Here is a 17,376-nt window from a genome sequence, read left to right as displayed (position 1 = left end):
AGTCGCCTCCTGTCCCTGTGGTGTGTGGTGGGTTGCCGGGGACCTGAACCTCTGTGTGTGTGAAAGAGCAAGGCTGCAAAGAGTTCTCTCACATCCTCACTCACTACTGGGCAGCGTCTCTGCATTCGGTTAGCTTTCCAAAAGCCTTGCCTGTTCTCTGCCAGAGCCACCCCCACCTGCTAGTTTTCTGGAAAATAATTTCTTGTTCAAGATTTCAATTTGATGTGTTCTCATTTCAGTGGACTCTTAAGTTCAGTGAATGTGAACTAAAAGTAAGGACCTATGATCTGCTGCCAACCAAAGAGTTTATAATTATTTTATGCCAATGATAGTTTAAAAAATATATTGAAAGCTGATTCAACCTATTTCCAAATGCTCATCCTTTCAAGGAGGCATTATTTACATTATTAATTACCATAAAAACAGGGTGTCTCCCAAAACAGCTGATCGCTCAATTTTGAAAATGAAATGTATTTTAATAAACACCGCTTTTATAATTATCCAAAGTGTGTGTATATATTTTTGGGGCACCCTATATTTGGAGGAGGCCTGCAGGACTTATGTTAAAGCAGAACCCAACCCACTTTACAAAGATCTGGGTCCTATTTTATGTTGGTAATTTCACTGCATATGGTTTTTTCTTGGACAGGAGAATGTTTTCTTCTCAAAATTGATGAGCAACAAATTACAGTATCTAGATTCTGGAAGCATCTGGAATTGGTGTGAATTACGTATGCCACAGTGAGAATATGCTAAGTGGAAATCTTTACTGTGGTGGTTCTCTAAGCACTGTCAGCACTGGCATTCCTTAAAAATATTTGTGAGAGTACATAAAGAGTGATAAAAACAAATGACATGGAAATCACACAGAACCTGCTTTATTGTCACAAAATAAAAGGGTACTTTGGGAGACACTCTGCAAACTAGGGCTGAGTAATTCTGCATCTTGCCAAAATTTCTCCTTCCTTCCTTCTAGGTACAGAGGCAAAACATACAGGGCCGTGGCCAAGATTGTACGAACTTCTGACCAAGTAGCGGACTTCTGCAGACGGGTCTGTGCCAAGCTGGAGTGCTGTCCAAATTTGTTCAGTCCTGTGCTGGTTTCTGAAAACTGCCCAGAAAACTGCTCCATTCATACCAAAACCAAGTACAGTGAGTACAAATACTGAACAGAACATTGGTCCCTGGGCCTGAACTGCAGGGTCAAGTAGTTAGTGTGTGTAGTTTTTTAAGTAACTTTAAAAAAAAAAAAAAAAAAAAAAAAAAGCATATTTTTATTAATTTCAGAGAGGAAGGGGGAGGGAGAGAGAGATAGAAACATCAACGATGAGAGAGAATCATTGATCGGCTGCCTCCTGCACACACCCCACGCTGGGGATTGAACCTGCATGAGCCCTGACTTGGAATTGAACCATGATTTCCTGATTCATAAGTCAACCATTGAGTCACACTGGCCGGGCTTAAATAACCTTTGGAGCTGTTTTTCATAGGGACTGCTGTGGAAGAATTCTCTATGATCTGCTGTGGCCAATGGTTCTGTGTTTTCCAGCTTGGTCTAAGGAGGGGGTGGGTGATTAAAATCAGGACTGGTTGGCATTGGCGACAAAGAGTCGAGAGTGTATACGCTTTTATGCATGTCAGGACATTGGTTGATTCAGAAAACTAAAACTAAAAGAAGGGCACAATAAAACAAGTTATTGGTAATGGCTAGTCACCAGGATTACTTCTTGGTTTTTAACACTAAGCAGTTATGGCGAGTCTTTCGCTGCTTTTTTTTTTTTTTACACGGGCAACATCCTTGTCACAATCTGTTTCTCCCCTGTTGATACTACTTCCTTCAGACAGGAGCAGTTTGAAGGGGCAGAGCACTCTTCGCTTTTTGTGCTCCTGACTCTGCTTCTCCACCTGGCCTGGGAGAGTAGCTACCAAGGCCCACGCCTTTGCTTTGACCTCTTCCCGGCAGGATGTTCTCCCCTCGGCACTTGCCTCTTCTATCTCCCCACCAATTGGTGACCTCTCCTTCTCGCGCTGGCCTCCCTGGGCCCTGTCCTGCCTCTGCTCTGGTCTTGCCTCTGCACCGCGGACAGCACAAGCTCTGAAGGCTCTCTGGTCCTGGCTTCTGCTCTGTCCGTGTCTGCCTCAGTTGTGTCTAATCCAAGGGGTGTCTGCACCCCCGTCACAGTGACCTGGGAGTTTGTTCTGCCGGCCCATGTTCCAGGACCCACAGGCACGGTCGGTGCTCCATGGGCCCCATCCCGATGGGATTTGTCACCTGGTGTGTCAGGAACCTGAACATGCTTGAAACACTATTCAGAGTGTGCATTTCCTATGTGATATATATCTCCCCATTTCATGCTGCCTACACGGTCACTCATGGACGAATCGTAGGAATCTTCTCCCACCGCCCTCTTGCCCCGCACTCTATGTCCATGCATGTACATATGTGTGTGTAGCCTTTTAAAAAAGCACTTTAAATCTCCTCTCTTTTCTCTCTCCTTGTAGCCTATTATTATGGAAAGAGAAAGAAGATCATTAAGCCCCCAATTGGGGAAAGCAGCATTGAAAGTGGACACCCTAAACCAGCCAGGCGTAGGAAACGGCGAAAATCCATTTTTGTGCAGAAGAAACGGAGGTCTTCTACCGTGGACTTTGCAGTAGGCTCGGGGGAGGTATGTTCACCCGGAGCACCTCCCAGCTCTGCACTGGGACGCAGGGCCTGGGGGCAAGAGCGATGGCCTCAGTGAAGTCTGATCGGAATGGTTGGACACATGAGATACAAGCACCCTCCTCCTCATTTTTTTGTTGTTGTTGTTTTGTTTTTTAAATATATTTTATTGATTTTTTTTTTTTTTTTTCAGAGAGGAAGAGAGAGGGATAGAGAGTTAGAAACATTGATGAGAAAGAATCATTGACCAGCTGCCTCTTGCACACCCCTTACTGGGGATGTGCCCACAATCATGCCCTTGACCGGAATTGAACCTGGGACCTTCCAGTCCACAGGCCGACGCTCTATCCACTGAGCTAAACCGGTTTCGGCTCTCATTTGTTGATTTAGAATCGATTGTCAGCTGCTCCATCTGGTGAAGGGCTGCCACTGGGACCTGCAGATTGGTCCTCAGGGCCACCTGGACGGGAAAGACCTCGGGGTAGAGCCCAGCCTCTTGTGTTCATGAAGGCTCCTCTCATGTAACTCCATCCCCATGTTTCTCCCCTTCCTAGGAAAGTGAGGAGGAGGATGCGGATGCCTTGGATGATGACACAGGGAGCGAGGAAACCGGCTCTGAGCTGCGGGATGACCAGATAGACACCTCGTTGGCCGAGGTCCCCTCTGCCAGGCCCCGGAGGGCCGTCACCCTGAGGAGCAGCTCTGAGCCTGAGCCTCGGCTGCCCATGGAAAGGACGAGAAGGGGCCGGAGAGCGCAGGCCACCTCCTGCGCCGAGGGCGGCGACAAGGGCCCGGCAACCGGCCAGGACAAGGACACAGCACAGGTAAAGCACGTGGGCCCAGGAACTGGCTTGTCCAGGCAGAGTGTTGAAGAAGAAAATGCATTATAGTTCCTGACCTATATTTTGGGGCACCTGTTTAAAATACTAAAAACACTAGCATGGCTCCAGCCTAATTCTAAGTCAAGGGCAAGAGGCATGGTGATTTCATGGCTTGACTGAGTGGGTCAGTGAGCATCAGATTGGAGTTCTGAAGGAAGGCTTTAAAACCACCAAGAATTCTTTCAGGAGCACAGACAGAAGCCCTCAAGGCCCCATTGAACACTAGACGTTCCCTTTATAGGGTGCTCTATGATGCCATAAAATAGTAAATCAGCCTGGTGGGTCTCCCCTAAGCCCACGGGTGCCAGATGATCAGCCAACAGGTCACTGATACCATTGTCCCCCAAACAAATGGGGGAGCAGCTCACTGTCTTGTGTACATTTGCAGATGCCCCTTGTCATTCATTTCTCCTATTCGGTCAGCTGTCCCAAGTTTTCCTGAACATGGGATTCCACAGCTGTTATCATTCCCTTTAAAAAATATTTTCCCTCTAAAGTAAGGTGACCAGACGTCCCACTTTTGTCGGGACAGTCCCGATTTTTAACAATTTGTCCCGCGTCCCGAGGCATTTTAAAAAAGTCCCGATTCTTTCCAAAAATCGGGACTTTTTTAAAATGCCTCGGGACTCGGGACAAATTGTTAAAAATCGGGACTGTCCCGACAAAAGTGGGACGTCTGGTCACCTTACTCTAAAGCAGGCGTCTTCAAACTACGGCCCGCGGGCCACATGCGGCCCACAGAGGAGTCTGATCCAGCCCGCCAGGTTTTTTGGGCAGTGAGCACAGCCGAGGTGTTACAGTAGGAATTAGTAGTTCATATAGTCCGGCCCTCCAGCTCTCTGAGGGACCGTGATCTGGCCCCCACTTTAAAAAGTTTGAGGACGTCTGCTCTAAAGGCACACACATCACTGGAGGCAGTCATAACCCAGGTGAGTTGCTAAGAAGGTCCCCAGGAAGTCTCTGTGGCTTGTCCTGGCGAGTTATGAGCGACTTTACGGGGAATCCCCTCAGGGTCCAGAAAGGGTTAAAGGACCCCACCGCCCATGCAGTGATACAATGACCTCCCTCTTCCCCCATCTCCACAGGAAACAAAGCAGGAGGAGGAGGAGCGGCTCATTCTGGAGAGCAACCCGCTAGAGTGGACGGTGACCGACGTGGTGCGGTTCATCAAACTGACAGACTGCGCCCCCTTGGCCAAGATTTTTCAGGAACAGGTACGGTGGCTCTGTGGTGTACTTGCTGTTTGTATTATGAGACTCTGGCTCTCAATTAACTCTCTGTTTTAACTGGCATCCTGAGACACAGCTTTGGTAAGAGAAGGGGCACGTCTTCATTACTTCTGTGGGGGGGGGGGGGGGGCAGAAGTCTGAGATCCACATATGGTCTTCACCAACACCTCCTTGGAGGATTCTTTGTGGCCAAGTGGAGATGGCAGTCTGGACTCTCCACGTGACCTTCTTAGATACCCCACTTCTGGGGGTGGGGACCTGGCGCCACCTGTGCTGGTGATGGTGCCTGGGCCGCTTTGTTCCGCAGGGGAGCAGCTGTTGTCTGAAAGGTTTTGTCTCTCCAGGCCACCCATTCCCCAGTCCTCTGGCTAGAGGGAGCAGGTCTCTGTTGGGCCTCTGGCCATCTATGCCCATTGGCATTTCTGGGTCCCCAGCTTCTTTAGCAATAAGCTTTGGGTATAGGAGCCAAAGAAAGAAAACCCAGAGCACTCACCCCCAAGCCATATCTTGGGTCCCGCAGTCCCAGCGGGTCTGCCTCTCTCCACCTTCAAATTCTTCTGAAGTTTGTTTGTTTATAACATCTAGGGCTTTTCTTTATGTTTAGTGGGAGAAATAGGGAAAGATATGACACGTCAGTTTTTTCCAGAAGTAATTTTCTATACATTTTGCTTTTCTTCATGCTGCTTTCAACACTGTTTTCTTCCTTGCTTCCCTTTGGCTTGGGAAAATATTTTAAAGCCCATAGTATGTCAGGTGGGTATTGTGCTAGTGATGGATAAACACAAAAACAAGTGATGCAATCTATATCTTATAGGAATTTTAAATTTAGCAGATGAGGTGATTGTAACGCGCTAAAATGTAAGATGCGCCATGATGAACCATAGGAAAGGATGGTTTTTATTTATATTTTCCCTCAAATTAATATGTGAACAAATTGGTACTCTCTAAACCCATGCCTCCTTGCAGACTTCTCACTGGCCTCATATAAAAAGTTCAAGTTTAAGCCTGTGGTGCGTGCTCTGCTGGGTTTGCTTAATCTGCTAAAATTTCTTGCATTGTGTCACAATGTAAATATATGTCACTCAAGACCCTGTCTATTTTTCTTAAAGTTTTCCATAAAGTAAATTAAAAATATGTCTATCCAGTCTTTTTTTAGATCAAACAAACCAATAGTTTAGAAAAGGGGCAATTCGAGCAATAAATCAGGAAGAAAAAAAGAAAGGCCTCTTATTTCTCATGCTCCCAGTGAATTTCTCAGCTTTCCTCCCAAGTTCACCATAATGCGGCAATGACTTGTGAAAAGCAAATAACTGTGGTTCCCAGCTCCTCCCAGGGGAGAGGAGTGCTTAATGTTTAAAGGTCTCTGATTGACCACGAAAGTCTTGTATAGACAACCATGCGTGCACCCTGAATGAATGAAAAATGAATGAATGAATGAATGAATGAATGGTGGTGAGAGGACAAGGTTACCTCCCAGCTGTCTGACTGCATTTCCTCTCTGGGTGACACTTAAAAGCAGGCAGGTAGAAAAAAGCTTCTTCCGTAGACACAAGGAACCTGCCTAATGAGCATGTCTCTTTATTAAAACACACAGACAGAAAAGAGAGAGAATTACAAGAAATGTTAGGACTTTTTTTGACTTGCAGCATGCTGATCAGCTATGTCTCTGTTTTGAGAATGAAAATACAGCAGAACTTTGAAATCTTGCTAAAAGCATTGCATTTGAATACATGACAAGTGCAGGTATAAAACATGATGGTGTAACATGTATCTACTCATTCATATGTGCACACTCGACATATACTGATGGGTCTACGGCCATACCACCCTGAACGCGCCCGATCTCGTCTGATCTCGGAAGCTAAGCAGGGTCGGGCCTGGTTAGTACTTGGATGGGAGACATATACTGATGGAACCTCCATAGTCAAAAGGCATATGGGAAATGTAGCCTTCTCTATTAGTCTAAAGTTTTCTTTTTGTTTTATTTTAGGTCCAAATCTAACAGATGAGATGACTATAACTCATAAATGAAAAATACACTGAGTGGCCAGATTATTATGATCTCTGAATGCATAATAATATGCCACTCAATATGTGTGTGTGTGTGAATATATATATTCACACACATATATATGTATGTATATATGTGTGTGTGTGTGTGTGTGTGTGTGTGTGTGTGTATTATATGTGTGTGTGTGTGTGTGTGTGTGTGTGTGTGTGTGTGTGTGGTGTGTGTGTCTATTAGAGGCCCAGTGCATGAATTCGTGCATGGGCGGGGTCCGGCCAGCCTGGCCAGCGGGAGGGGACATGGGCAGTTGGCTGGCCTGCCTGCTGGTCGAACTTCTGGTCGAGAGGACAGTTTGCATATTAGCCTTTTATTATATATAGGATATACACTGAGTGGTCAGATTATTATGCATTCAGAGATCATAATAATCTGGCCACTCAGTGTATGTCTCTCTAGTCTTTAACTGATAAATGTTTTTCAATTGGTCCTAACACAGATCAGAGGGCAGAGTTTCTCCCACCAGGATGCCAGGTTATCCATGAAGCTTGAGACCATTTGCGCTGTGAAAGGTTAACTGGCTCATGCGTTGATTCCTTTTACAAGTTTCTAGTAATAAACAAGTGAAAACAAAGCTGATTTGGGGAGAAGGCTCAAGTATAACGTATGCTGAGTCTTTTTTACTTTAATGCTTCTAAGGCCTGCTTATAACAGCATCTTTGAAAGCTCCATGCCTTCCCAGGCTAAGGCTTCTAAGACGTGAAGTGTTCCTGGCAGGTTGCCACTTCTAGCGCCAAGCAATGGGCAGGGCCCTCCCTTCAGGTGCTTTTCTCACATCAGTTAAAAGCTTGACTCTACATACCTACTTATTTCTCATGTAAAAGGAAAAATAGGTGGACTTTAATTGATAATAGCCTCATTCCTATTAATTTCAAATTCCACAATAGGCCATTTTGCCTGTCATAATAAAAGGCTGTTACCCCGCTGTGCTATCTGAAACACAGGGGCACTTGAGTCCTTTCTTGTTCAATCAGACCTTTAATTACTAATTTTTACTAATTTGTTCTATCATCTTTGAGTGGGAATGCCACGGCTGTGATTGGTGAGGTCTCCAGAGGGACACTCCATGTGCCGTGCAAATTTTGAGATGAACTGGAAGGAGCCCAGGGTCTCTATGCACCAGCATGTGAAAAAATCACAGGGCATGGAATGGTAATCGCTATGTGAGCTCGCTCCTCTGGATGTCGTAAATTCAGAGACTATCATAATCACCAGGAGCATTTGTAGAAATTATAAACTTCCCATTACTGGAATACATGCCTTATAATTCTTAAACATTATGGTAACTGCTTAAAAAATCTATACTCTGCAATTTCATGTTGTACACATGTATATTAACCAATAAAACCCCATACTTCTATAACTAAACAAACACTCAAAAAAGTTTTGCCTATTCACTCACTTTTTATGAATGGGAGACATAGAATAATCAAAGAACCAGATTAGTGATTTATTTTAATAAAAAATTGTCAGCATAGTTTATAGGTTTACTTTTAGACTATTCCCTCTTCTTTCTACTTCAGTAGACTTGAATGTTCCCACTGAGAAACTGCCATGTCCTATACTGACCTCTTCATCAAACAAGAATAAAGTTAATTCTGCCATGTGCTAAGCATAACTTTCACGCAGTGTATTTCATTACATTTCATTTTCTAAAAATTAGTAGTCCATTTGTGCTAATTCTGTGTTGAACATGACAAGTGATTTGCCAGCAGTTCTGAATTATGTGAAAGCACATTTGTAAGAATTAAATTAACTGTGAGGTCTGTTACTACAAAATCAATGGAAATAAGAAACCTTTCTTCAAACCAGAGCAACAGCTGTTTATGAGAGGAAATGCCAGGTGGAGTTCCTCCGCATTCCTTGACTCCTTGCAGGATCTTATGTGTGTTTTGCCCAGTTTTTTATCCATCCCTTACCCCCCGCCCCCCAACGCATCTGTGGGGACCCTGCATGGTCGTTGGTGATGCGCAGCCTGCAGCATGAGATAGACATGTTGGTCAACCACATTTGATAACAGTAGCCACCACCATTGCTCTCCCATACTAATAACAATCCGATGTTCAGGCTGCTCAATCTAGTGCCTTCAACAGGCAGCACGACACTTCGGTGTTGGAAATCAGAGGTCTGATTTTATTCTGGGTAGCGTATTTTTCTCAAAACAAGAACATTCTAGAGTTCTGTTTTACATCCTCATGGAAGATGGCGAATGAAGTGAGAACCCAGAGGACAGCAGAGGCCCTGATGGGGCTCAGTGCAGACAGCCTGCGCTTTAACCGCTGCTCCCACTTGAGATATCGTCCCAGTTGTTGTCAGTTTTGCCCAGATAAAATGCTGGTGTGCAGGATCGCTGTAATGAATCAGATAGTTCAGCCTTAACCCACCCCCACCCCATAATCTTCATCTTCCTGCAAATAGGAATGTCTCTGCAGACAAAATTCAGCTGTACTTCTCCCAGTTCTGTTAGTCCCAGATGTGCAGGGACCGCCATGTGGGTCCCGTGAGACCCATGAGAAGCGTTTAACTGCTCTGAAGAGGGAAGTTCAAAGACGTGGACTTGATTCCACCCATCCAGGTTGCCTACATTTGAAATTCAGAACACAGGGAATGGACTTTTCCCACCCCCTACCCCCAACTGTGGCCTCAAAATGGAGACCTCTTATGGTAAACTCCAGGCACAGCCCCCTTGATTTCCACTGGCCGTAAATGCTATTCTGAACTTGGTGTTTCCTGTGCTCTTAGTTGATTTTTTTCCTTATACACAGTGTGCCTTTCTGCTAGTTGTGTAAGGGGGTCCTCTTTACAGTACACTTCTGTGTCAACACTTAGTATAGTTAGATCTTGGTTTTTGTGGCTATAAAATTAAATTGTATTGTGGGCCTAGTTTGTATTTCCTTGTTTCTCAGGGAATTATTATCTTACTAATTCCTTGATTCCTTAATAATTCCCATTGTTCCCTTAGGTTTCAGTTTAGGTATCTCCTAATCTCTGAAGCCTTCCTGGACTCCCGTAAGATTAGTTCATTTGGCCATTTAGTTTGAACCTGTAGCTCTGTGCCCATACATTCATATTTTTCTATATCATAATGGCCTGTTTATTTGTCTGCCTCCCTTGAGATTTGTAGAGTCTCCTGGAAGGGGGCGGTCAATCTGTTCTGTTCAGTATGATACCCCCAGAGACTGTCAGAGTATGCCTCGAACTTAGTAGATTCTCAGTAAATGCTTGCTGAGTGAATGGCAACCCATACTTACCTGTGTTACATGCCTATGGCAGCCACTGTCACTGAAATTGTCTATATAGAGTTACATTTACATGTTAGGGCTGATTTTCAATTGTAATTGTTTTTCTGTGCCCAAGGATGGCCGTCATAACTAAATGTAGGTGTTAAAAGCTGAGCTGTAACTTTTCCTTCCAAAGTTTAACACTACAAAAACATGATTCCAGTTTCAATGCTGTCTCTAACTAGGTAATTTTTTGGCATCAATTTCCATCTTTAAGAAAAGCTTCCAGTTTCTAAAATAAGTTCAGGTCTATTCTATCCTGTTCTGTTAATTTCATTAAAGTTAATGGCTAAGCCTCCTGCACATAGTTTTATAACATTAGTCTTTCTAAGGCTAACATTCCTACTCACTTTGGTTTTGTTGTTGTTGTTGTAGATATTTTCAAGATAGCTAAATAAACTATTAGTTTAAGAAATGAGCCCTAATCCATATGGCTCAGTGGATAGAGCTTTGGCCTGCAGACTCAAGGGTCCCAGGTTCGATTCTGATCAAAGTTGCAGATACATACCCACTGAGGAGTGTGCAGGAGGCAGCTGATGGATGTTTCTCTCTCATTGATGTTTCTAACTCTCTCTCCCTCTCCCTTCTTCTCTGTAAAAAAAAAAATTCAATAAAATATATTTTTTTAAAAAGAAAAAGAAATGAGCACATATGTGACATTCACTGACAGGTGATGCCTGAGATCACGCATGCAGTTAGTTGCATGACAATTAAGTCTCCGTGGCTATGGCAACCTGGGCACGCTGCTCCCCCTGTGGCAGAAAGTCTGGTGTGCTGAGTGTCGGTTTATGCTATCTTCCTTCCCTGACCTTTGTCGTGACCTTGGTCCCACAGTCTCCTGGAGCCTCAGTATTCCCTCTGGAGTATGAAGAGAGTCCTGGTGAATGGAAAGAGGGATGGTAGATACATTCAGTTACTCAGTCAGATAATATCTATGTCAATGGACCCCATTACTATAGAACCAATCGGGCGAAGGGGCAGAAATATCCAGTGGTATGATCCTAAAGCTTTGCAGGGAGCCTTCCTTCTGCAGCTGTGCGGTATCACAGACATGTTATTGTCACTGTGGGGCCCCTGCGTGTAGACGGAGAAGGACTAATTAAGATAAAAATACAGGTAGCCCTTCCTTCTGAGTGATGTAGGTATGTGGGTGTAGGTGTGTGCGTGCCCGTGTGTCTGAACACCTGTGTTTTCCTCTATGGAAAATTGCACTGTGTAGCTGGTGTGTTTTTCTAGCATCTTCTCACCCATTCTGATGGTGAGATAGGAGACCATTTCTTTGAGTACAGAACCCTTTTCCGGTGCCCAGATCACATCATAGTGGAGTTTAGGAAGTACGGGGCCTCGGGGCACAGGGTGCTCTCCCTGCAAGGGGCAGTGAGCGTGGGAGGAAGAATTCCTGCAGCAGTTCACCTGCTACAGCCCCTCATCCCCACCTGCTCAGAAGTGAATTTCAGAATAGCCAAATTATCTTTTCGCAAAAAGAATGTGTTAACGGAGAGATGAGACAGCCTTCCAGCCAAGTTGCTGTCTGCCCTCGCTCTCCAGAAAGGGAGGAGAGGAGAGCAGCCCCTCCCGCCCTTGACCCAGGGTGAAGGCTGCTGGGACCAAGGCCTTCCCTCGGTGCTCACTATCTGGGGTCTAACCTGGCTTTATTTTCCAACAGGACATCGATGGTCAGGCGCTCCTGCTGCTGACTCTCCCAACCGTGCAGGAGTGCATGGAGCTGAAGCTGGGGCCCGCCATCAAGCTGTGCCATCAGATCGAGAGAGTTAAAGTGGCTTTCTACGCCCAGTATGCCAACTGACTCTACCCTCTGTGGAGGTGGCCGTTGTGATGCAGTGTCTGAGGAAGGTGTCCAGGACTGGAACTTTTATTCTTCACTGGAGACGTGAGATGGTTCATTCAGTCACCGGAAAACAGGAAGCACCAAGGACCTCCTTCACCCCCAGCCTGTTTCATGGGTCCCTGTGTTCAAAGCACACACCAGGACCACAGCAGTGGCTCTGGAGGGTGCACATTAAAGTTCTGTGTCAGACACTGTGGGATATGAGGAGCTTCTTTGTACAGCCACCTCTCACCTTTCCCCCACCCCAAACCAGACGGCTTCCTATGAATGGGGCCCTGAAGGTGCATTGATGTCTTTTCAGTGTGACCCAGGAGGCTGCCTGGCTGGTGGTGTTTGCTCTAATCATTCTCAGGCGCATTCATAGATGCTTCTTCGTATCTGTACATGTGTGACTGTCACCGCCGTTTGATCTTGGTGGCAACTAGTTTCTCAAACACAGCTGTAGGTGATGTTTCAGGACATAGCTGTGAAGAGGTGTGCTGACCCTGCATCGCCCGTCAGAGGTGCCTTCTAGGAAGTTTGGGGGTGAAGGAAGGCGGTGTGTCCTGGCGATGAGACCACTTTCCATGAGTCATGGACACCTCTGTTTGCAGGTTCTCTTACGAGATCTCACATATCTCTCACATTTTCATTGAAGTGTGACTGTATCTGGGAGGGACTCCTTTAGTCTCTGGGGAAATGCCGAGTTGTATAGTGAAGGTGGAGATTAATTTCAGATCACAGGAGTGGGAAGAGATTCGAGAGAAACTTCTTATATACCAGCTACGTGCCCTTAGCGGATTCCCTTTGAAGGCCATTCTCATGCTTGGCCCTGGCCACTCCTTTACAATAGGCCAGTGCCTCAGCGGAGCGGGCACTGCCCTGGAGTCAGGCCTGGTCTTTCCCTGGCATGGCTGATGACTGTGATCTTGGGTGGCGATCACTCCTGCCAAGTGATTGGCTGAGACACTTACAACTGGAGCAGTGAGCACACCTTTTCCTGTCTCCATTCTGCTCCTGTTAAGGGAAGAGTCTAGATTGGCCAAAATGGGGAAAAGAGTAAATGGGGAAAAGAGGTGTTCTCAGAGCTTTTGACTCTTATCAGTCCTGCAGCTCACTGTGGCTTTAGGTTCTTATGACATTTCTTGGGCAATTTTTATTAAATTGGTAAAGAAAGGTCTGTGACTCTGAGAACTGGCTGGTTGTGTGTACCAAACACTTCACATGTACATGCCCCCTGAGTGATCCAATATATATGTTCAAACCCAAATGGACTATATTGTGTTGTGTTATGGTAGTTGCCCCAATACCTTTTTAAATGCCAAGTTGTTCAGAAGTGAACACCAAAGGCAGAGGCTGCATGCCCTTCAATTACGTTTCTCTCTATGATCACCTTCACCTTTTTGCTTTGATCAGAGTCTCAACAATTCCACTAACACATGGCAGGGGATGGGGTTGCCGGGGAGGGCGCTTGTTAGCTGCTCGTACTTCTGCTACATTTTAAGGAGGGACTGCCAGATTTGGAAAAGTTTGATTACTAATGCTAAGCCTTACTAACATTCTGTCACTGCTCCAGATGAAAATGGAAAACAAGTACCGTATTTTTCAGACCATAAGACGCTCCGGACCATAAGACGCACCAGTTCTTAGAGAAGGGAAATGAAGAAAAAAAGATTCTGAAACAAATAGTGTCCTAAAATATTTTATGTGCATTAAAACCCAACATCACAGTCATAAACACATGTAATCAACCCTGTAAAGTAAACAGCAGCATTTAGAACCATTTTAGAGCTGGGCAAGCACACAGAGACCACACAGAGCCGGGCAAGTAAAAAAAAATTTTTTTAAAGTATATGTGTAGGCTATATTTGGACCATAAGACACAGGGACTTTTTCCCCCCACTTCTGGGGGGGAAAAAGTGCATCTTATGGTCCGAAAAATACGGTATTTTGCAGTTGAGACATTCTTATCTCCCTGTAGCTGATTTCTGCAGTCCAGTTTTAAACTTGTGGCAAATGCACTTGCCTGGGGGCCGCTGACGGAAGGACCCTTGTCTTAAGCACCGTTGTGACGATGGAAATGTCCACGGTGATTTTTGCTTGGCTCGCAGTCCATTCTCTCTTCTAAGTGGAAGTTCCGACCCCCCTCTCGGTTTCCCATCCCTGCCTTCTTAGCCACATGCTTTTTGGCCTTAAATGCTCGGTCTTGTGGAGTTAAACTCTGTCCAGCAATTGGAAAGGGTATCCATTTCAAGATCTTGGCATTCTCCCTGTGCCGACTCATTTTTGATCTCTCACTGTGGCCTTTTTAAGCTCAGCTCTTTCTGTTGCATTTGAAACTGGAAAGAAGGAGGGAATGTGGCAGCCGAAACCTAGCAATGTGCTTGCAGCACTAAGGTCACCTTCTCATGCCCTCTCCAAGATGACACACAGGAGGAGGCGCGGCACTGAAGCAGATTTCCTGGGAGAGGAGGGGGTATCTGGAGCCGCCTACCCAGAGGAGCTGGAAGGCTCCCACCAGGCAGCTTGGACAAGAGCTGGCCACCATTGCTGGGGACGCTTCCTGCTCCCCGCAGGGCCAGGTGCCCAAGACCCTCCTCTTCCTGTCTCTCTATCTGTGCTCTGCTTTGTGTGTGTGGAGGACACACCTGTCACCACAGGCAGAAGGCCAGCCTGAGTGATCGCCCTGAAGTGATCGCATGCCATCCCCTGGCCCTTCTGGGAGCCCAGATAATGTTTTAGGATCAAGAAGATGCTTTTGCTCTGAGTGTTGCCCATGGCCTCCTGAACTTGGATTCTTTGGGAATTTCTGTGGTGGTGGGTATAAACTTCACACCAGTAGCAACTGAGCTACAGAACTGTAAGGCGGTGTTCATTTCTCCGTATGAGCCGCCTCTCACCAGCGTCTGTCTTAGAAATAGGGCCAACTCCCAGGAATGTTTTACTGTGCTGTTACTGTGTCTCTTAGGGCAGGAAATACTGATGTGACACCTGCTACCACCCCGCCCAAATGCCGTCACAGCCCCTGCATTGAAACACTCCTACAAGCGACGCCCCTCTCTTGCCCATTCCAGATACTGTGATCTCGCCTTTCTCTCTCTCTGGTAATACTTTGGGACCAAAGTCCTGTCCTTTGTGTACCCGGACCCCCGCACACACCATGCCGCTCGTACCTCTTGGGGTGGCTGGGACGCGTGTCCTCCGTCCCCGGGGCCAGCACACACTGACAGTCTGAACCTGTGTATACATGCCGTGGGAAGCAGACATGCCACCTCGTCTTTCAGGATAAAGGCCCATCGTCACGCGATCCCACTCGAAATCGAACGGAGCTCGTTTCAACCTCTAACTTCTTGACTTTATTTGTACTGTGTTGGAAAAATACTCTCCACAAAACTGTAAACATAAAGACCTAAGAAGAGCAGGGTATGACTGGCATAACAGAACTTAATGTGTTTTTCAAAAAAAAAAAGCAGGCAAAGGCCACTTCCTTCACCATGGAGTTGTGTAGCACCAAGAACTCGCCCATTCCTTTTAAAATTAGGTTCGTTGGATCAAAGTTTGGCTCACGGTGGTTGAGCATTAGAGCTGTTCGGTGGCTTTAGCTTATTTGATCACATTTGAAGGATGATTTCCTGTGTTTGCTTTGATTTGTTTCTCGATAAATTAAAGCGACTCAGAAGTTGAACACTGCCGCCTCTGACCCTGCTACAGTCTCTAGAAGGTTGATGTTGATCAGCCTTTGAAGACTGGTCTGTTTCCTAGTTTGTCTCGTAGGATTTGGAGTGTCATATCAGGCAGATTCTGAGCTTTTCCTTTTATCTCAGACCAGACGCCCCTTTCTAAGAGTGGTTCTCCCTTCGTTTTGGAAGTGCTAGGTGTTTTCCTACTTCTTTTGTGGAACACCCGTTTATATTTATTTCTGTATATAGGACGATAGAAACAGTAGTGTACAATCTTTGTTGTGGTTTGAACATTGTTGTCACTTTTTGGTTAAGATGGTAAACCTAGGCTCCAAGTACTCTGTTCTATCTTTAGAAAGCTGTGATTGCGTGTGCAATGATTTGAAGGGAAAAATAGTAATGTAAGGTATCTGTTGTTTTTAAGGATGAACTTGTTGGAGGGAGATGTATACTGCCCATGTCTCTTTGGTGCAATAACTAACTAGCAACTGTTAAAATTTAATGATTCTCCTATTTATTTTCTCTCCTTTTCTGTTCAAGGGATTTCTAGACTCCCTTTAACTTGGTTGAATCTTAAGGTTGATTGATTTTTGTAGCTTCTATCACTAGAGTTGATTTACAAGTATTCAAAACATGATGAGATAAAATCGAATTGGGTTATTTTCTCACACTTCGTTTATATAAAACTTGTAATGGCTGACACCTGGGGTTGGGTTAAAAGCACCTCTAGTTTAGATGATAAATAGGAACGATGTCCTGAGCTGCAGACTCTACATCTCACTGCTTTTGTTTTCAATGGCCAGGATTTGGTACCAGTGAATACGGAGATCTAGTCACAACACCAAGCAGAGTGGTGCTTTCTGTGCGCCAAAGAGCAGCATAGAGGAGAAAGGGAAGTTTGGGGGCAGGCTGGAAACCACTTTATGATGGGAAATTGGAGGCAACATTCCTTAAATGACAGAAAAAGTAATGATCTCATTTGCTGTTCAAATGGAAGCTAGCATGGTATCTGGAAGCATAAACTGTCCCTAGTCGTGAATGTCGAAAGCCCTTTCCCTGTTTTGCATTCCCGTTTGAAGAGTTTGTGTTGAAATTTGAGTCATCTATCTTGTGTATGTTTCAGTGCATAACAGGGAAAATTGCGGTTTCTTTACTTTTGAGATTTGCGGGACAAAAGAGCATGCTGTTGGTTCATTGTAAGATTGTATTCTGTATATATGTTTTCATGTAAATAAATGAAAATCTATATCAGAGTTATATTTTAATTTTTATTCTCAATGACAAAAACCCTTTTTACTTGAAAAAAAAATGTAAGCCACATTGTTAATAAAGTACAAATAAATTCTATGGTGATGTTTGTGTCTTTGTGTTGAAGGTTATTAGTTATTTTTCAGATTTGTGTTAGAATTAATTTTTTGTTTTGCTGTGTGCTAAAACAGATGTGACAGAGTTTTAATAACCGTGGCTCTCAAAATCCTATGTTAACTTTCAGGGTCACATGCTAACTAGCTCTGCAACGTTTTATTCTAAGAGCCCGAGTGTGCTCTTTTCATTGAAACATTATTCTATCCCTCACATGCTCTCCTCTAGCTTCCCCTGTTTCAGTGATTGCAGTTGCTCTATGGTTACCTGGTGCATTAGGACAAGCACTGCTTTATGTCTGTGAGAACGGTAATCACCACATTTGTACTTATCATTGCCCTTAAATGTCACGACTGAGTCTCCGGTGTCTCTGTTGGAAGAGGAA

The 17,376-nt window shown here is 45.1% G+C and overlaps 1 protein-coding gene across 4 annotated transcripts in view; it reads left to right on the top strand.

Moving 5' to 3' along the window:
* SFMBT2 (Scm like with four mbt domains 2) overlaps nt 1–12,164 on the top strand; it is a 201,255-nt gene extending 189,091 nt beyond the window's left edge. For all 4 annotated transcript variants that reach the window (XM_045588599.1, XM_045588594.1, XM_036461294.2 and 1 more), the window contains 5 exons: nt 977–1,152; nt 2,503–2,669; nt 3,220–3,489; nt 4,632–4,760; nt 11,788–12,164. In XM_045588599.1, coding sequence (XP_045444555.1) covers nt 977–1,152; nt 2,503–2,669; nt 3,220–3,489; nt 4,632–4,760; nt 11,788–11,928 — 883 coding nt within the window. In that variant the 3' untranslated portion in view covers nt 11,929–12,164. The remainder of the gene's footprint in view (nt 1–976; nt 1,153–2,502; nt 2,670–3,219; nt 3,490–4,631; nt 4,761–11,787) is intronic.
* Nucleotides 12,165–17,376: the final 5,212 nt, after the last annotated feature.

Source organism: Pipistrellus kuhlii, unplaced genomic scaffold (genome assembly GCF_014108245.1).
Source record: "Pipistrellus kuhlii isolate mPipKuh1 unplaced genomic scaffold, mPipKuh1.p scaffold_m20_p_1, whole genome shotgun sequence".
Taxonomy (NCBI): Eukaryota; Metazoa; Chordata; class Mammalia; order Chiroptera; family Vespertilionidae; genus Pipistrellus; species Pipistrellus kuhlii.
This window is presented reverse-complemented; position numbering and strand designations above follow the sequence as displayed.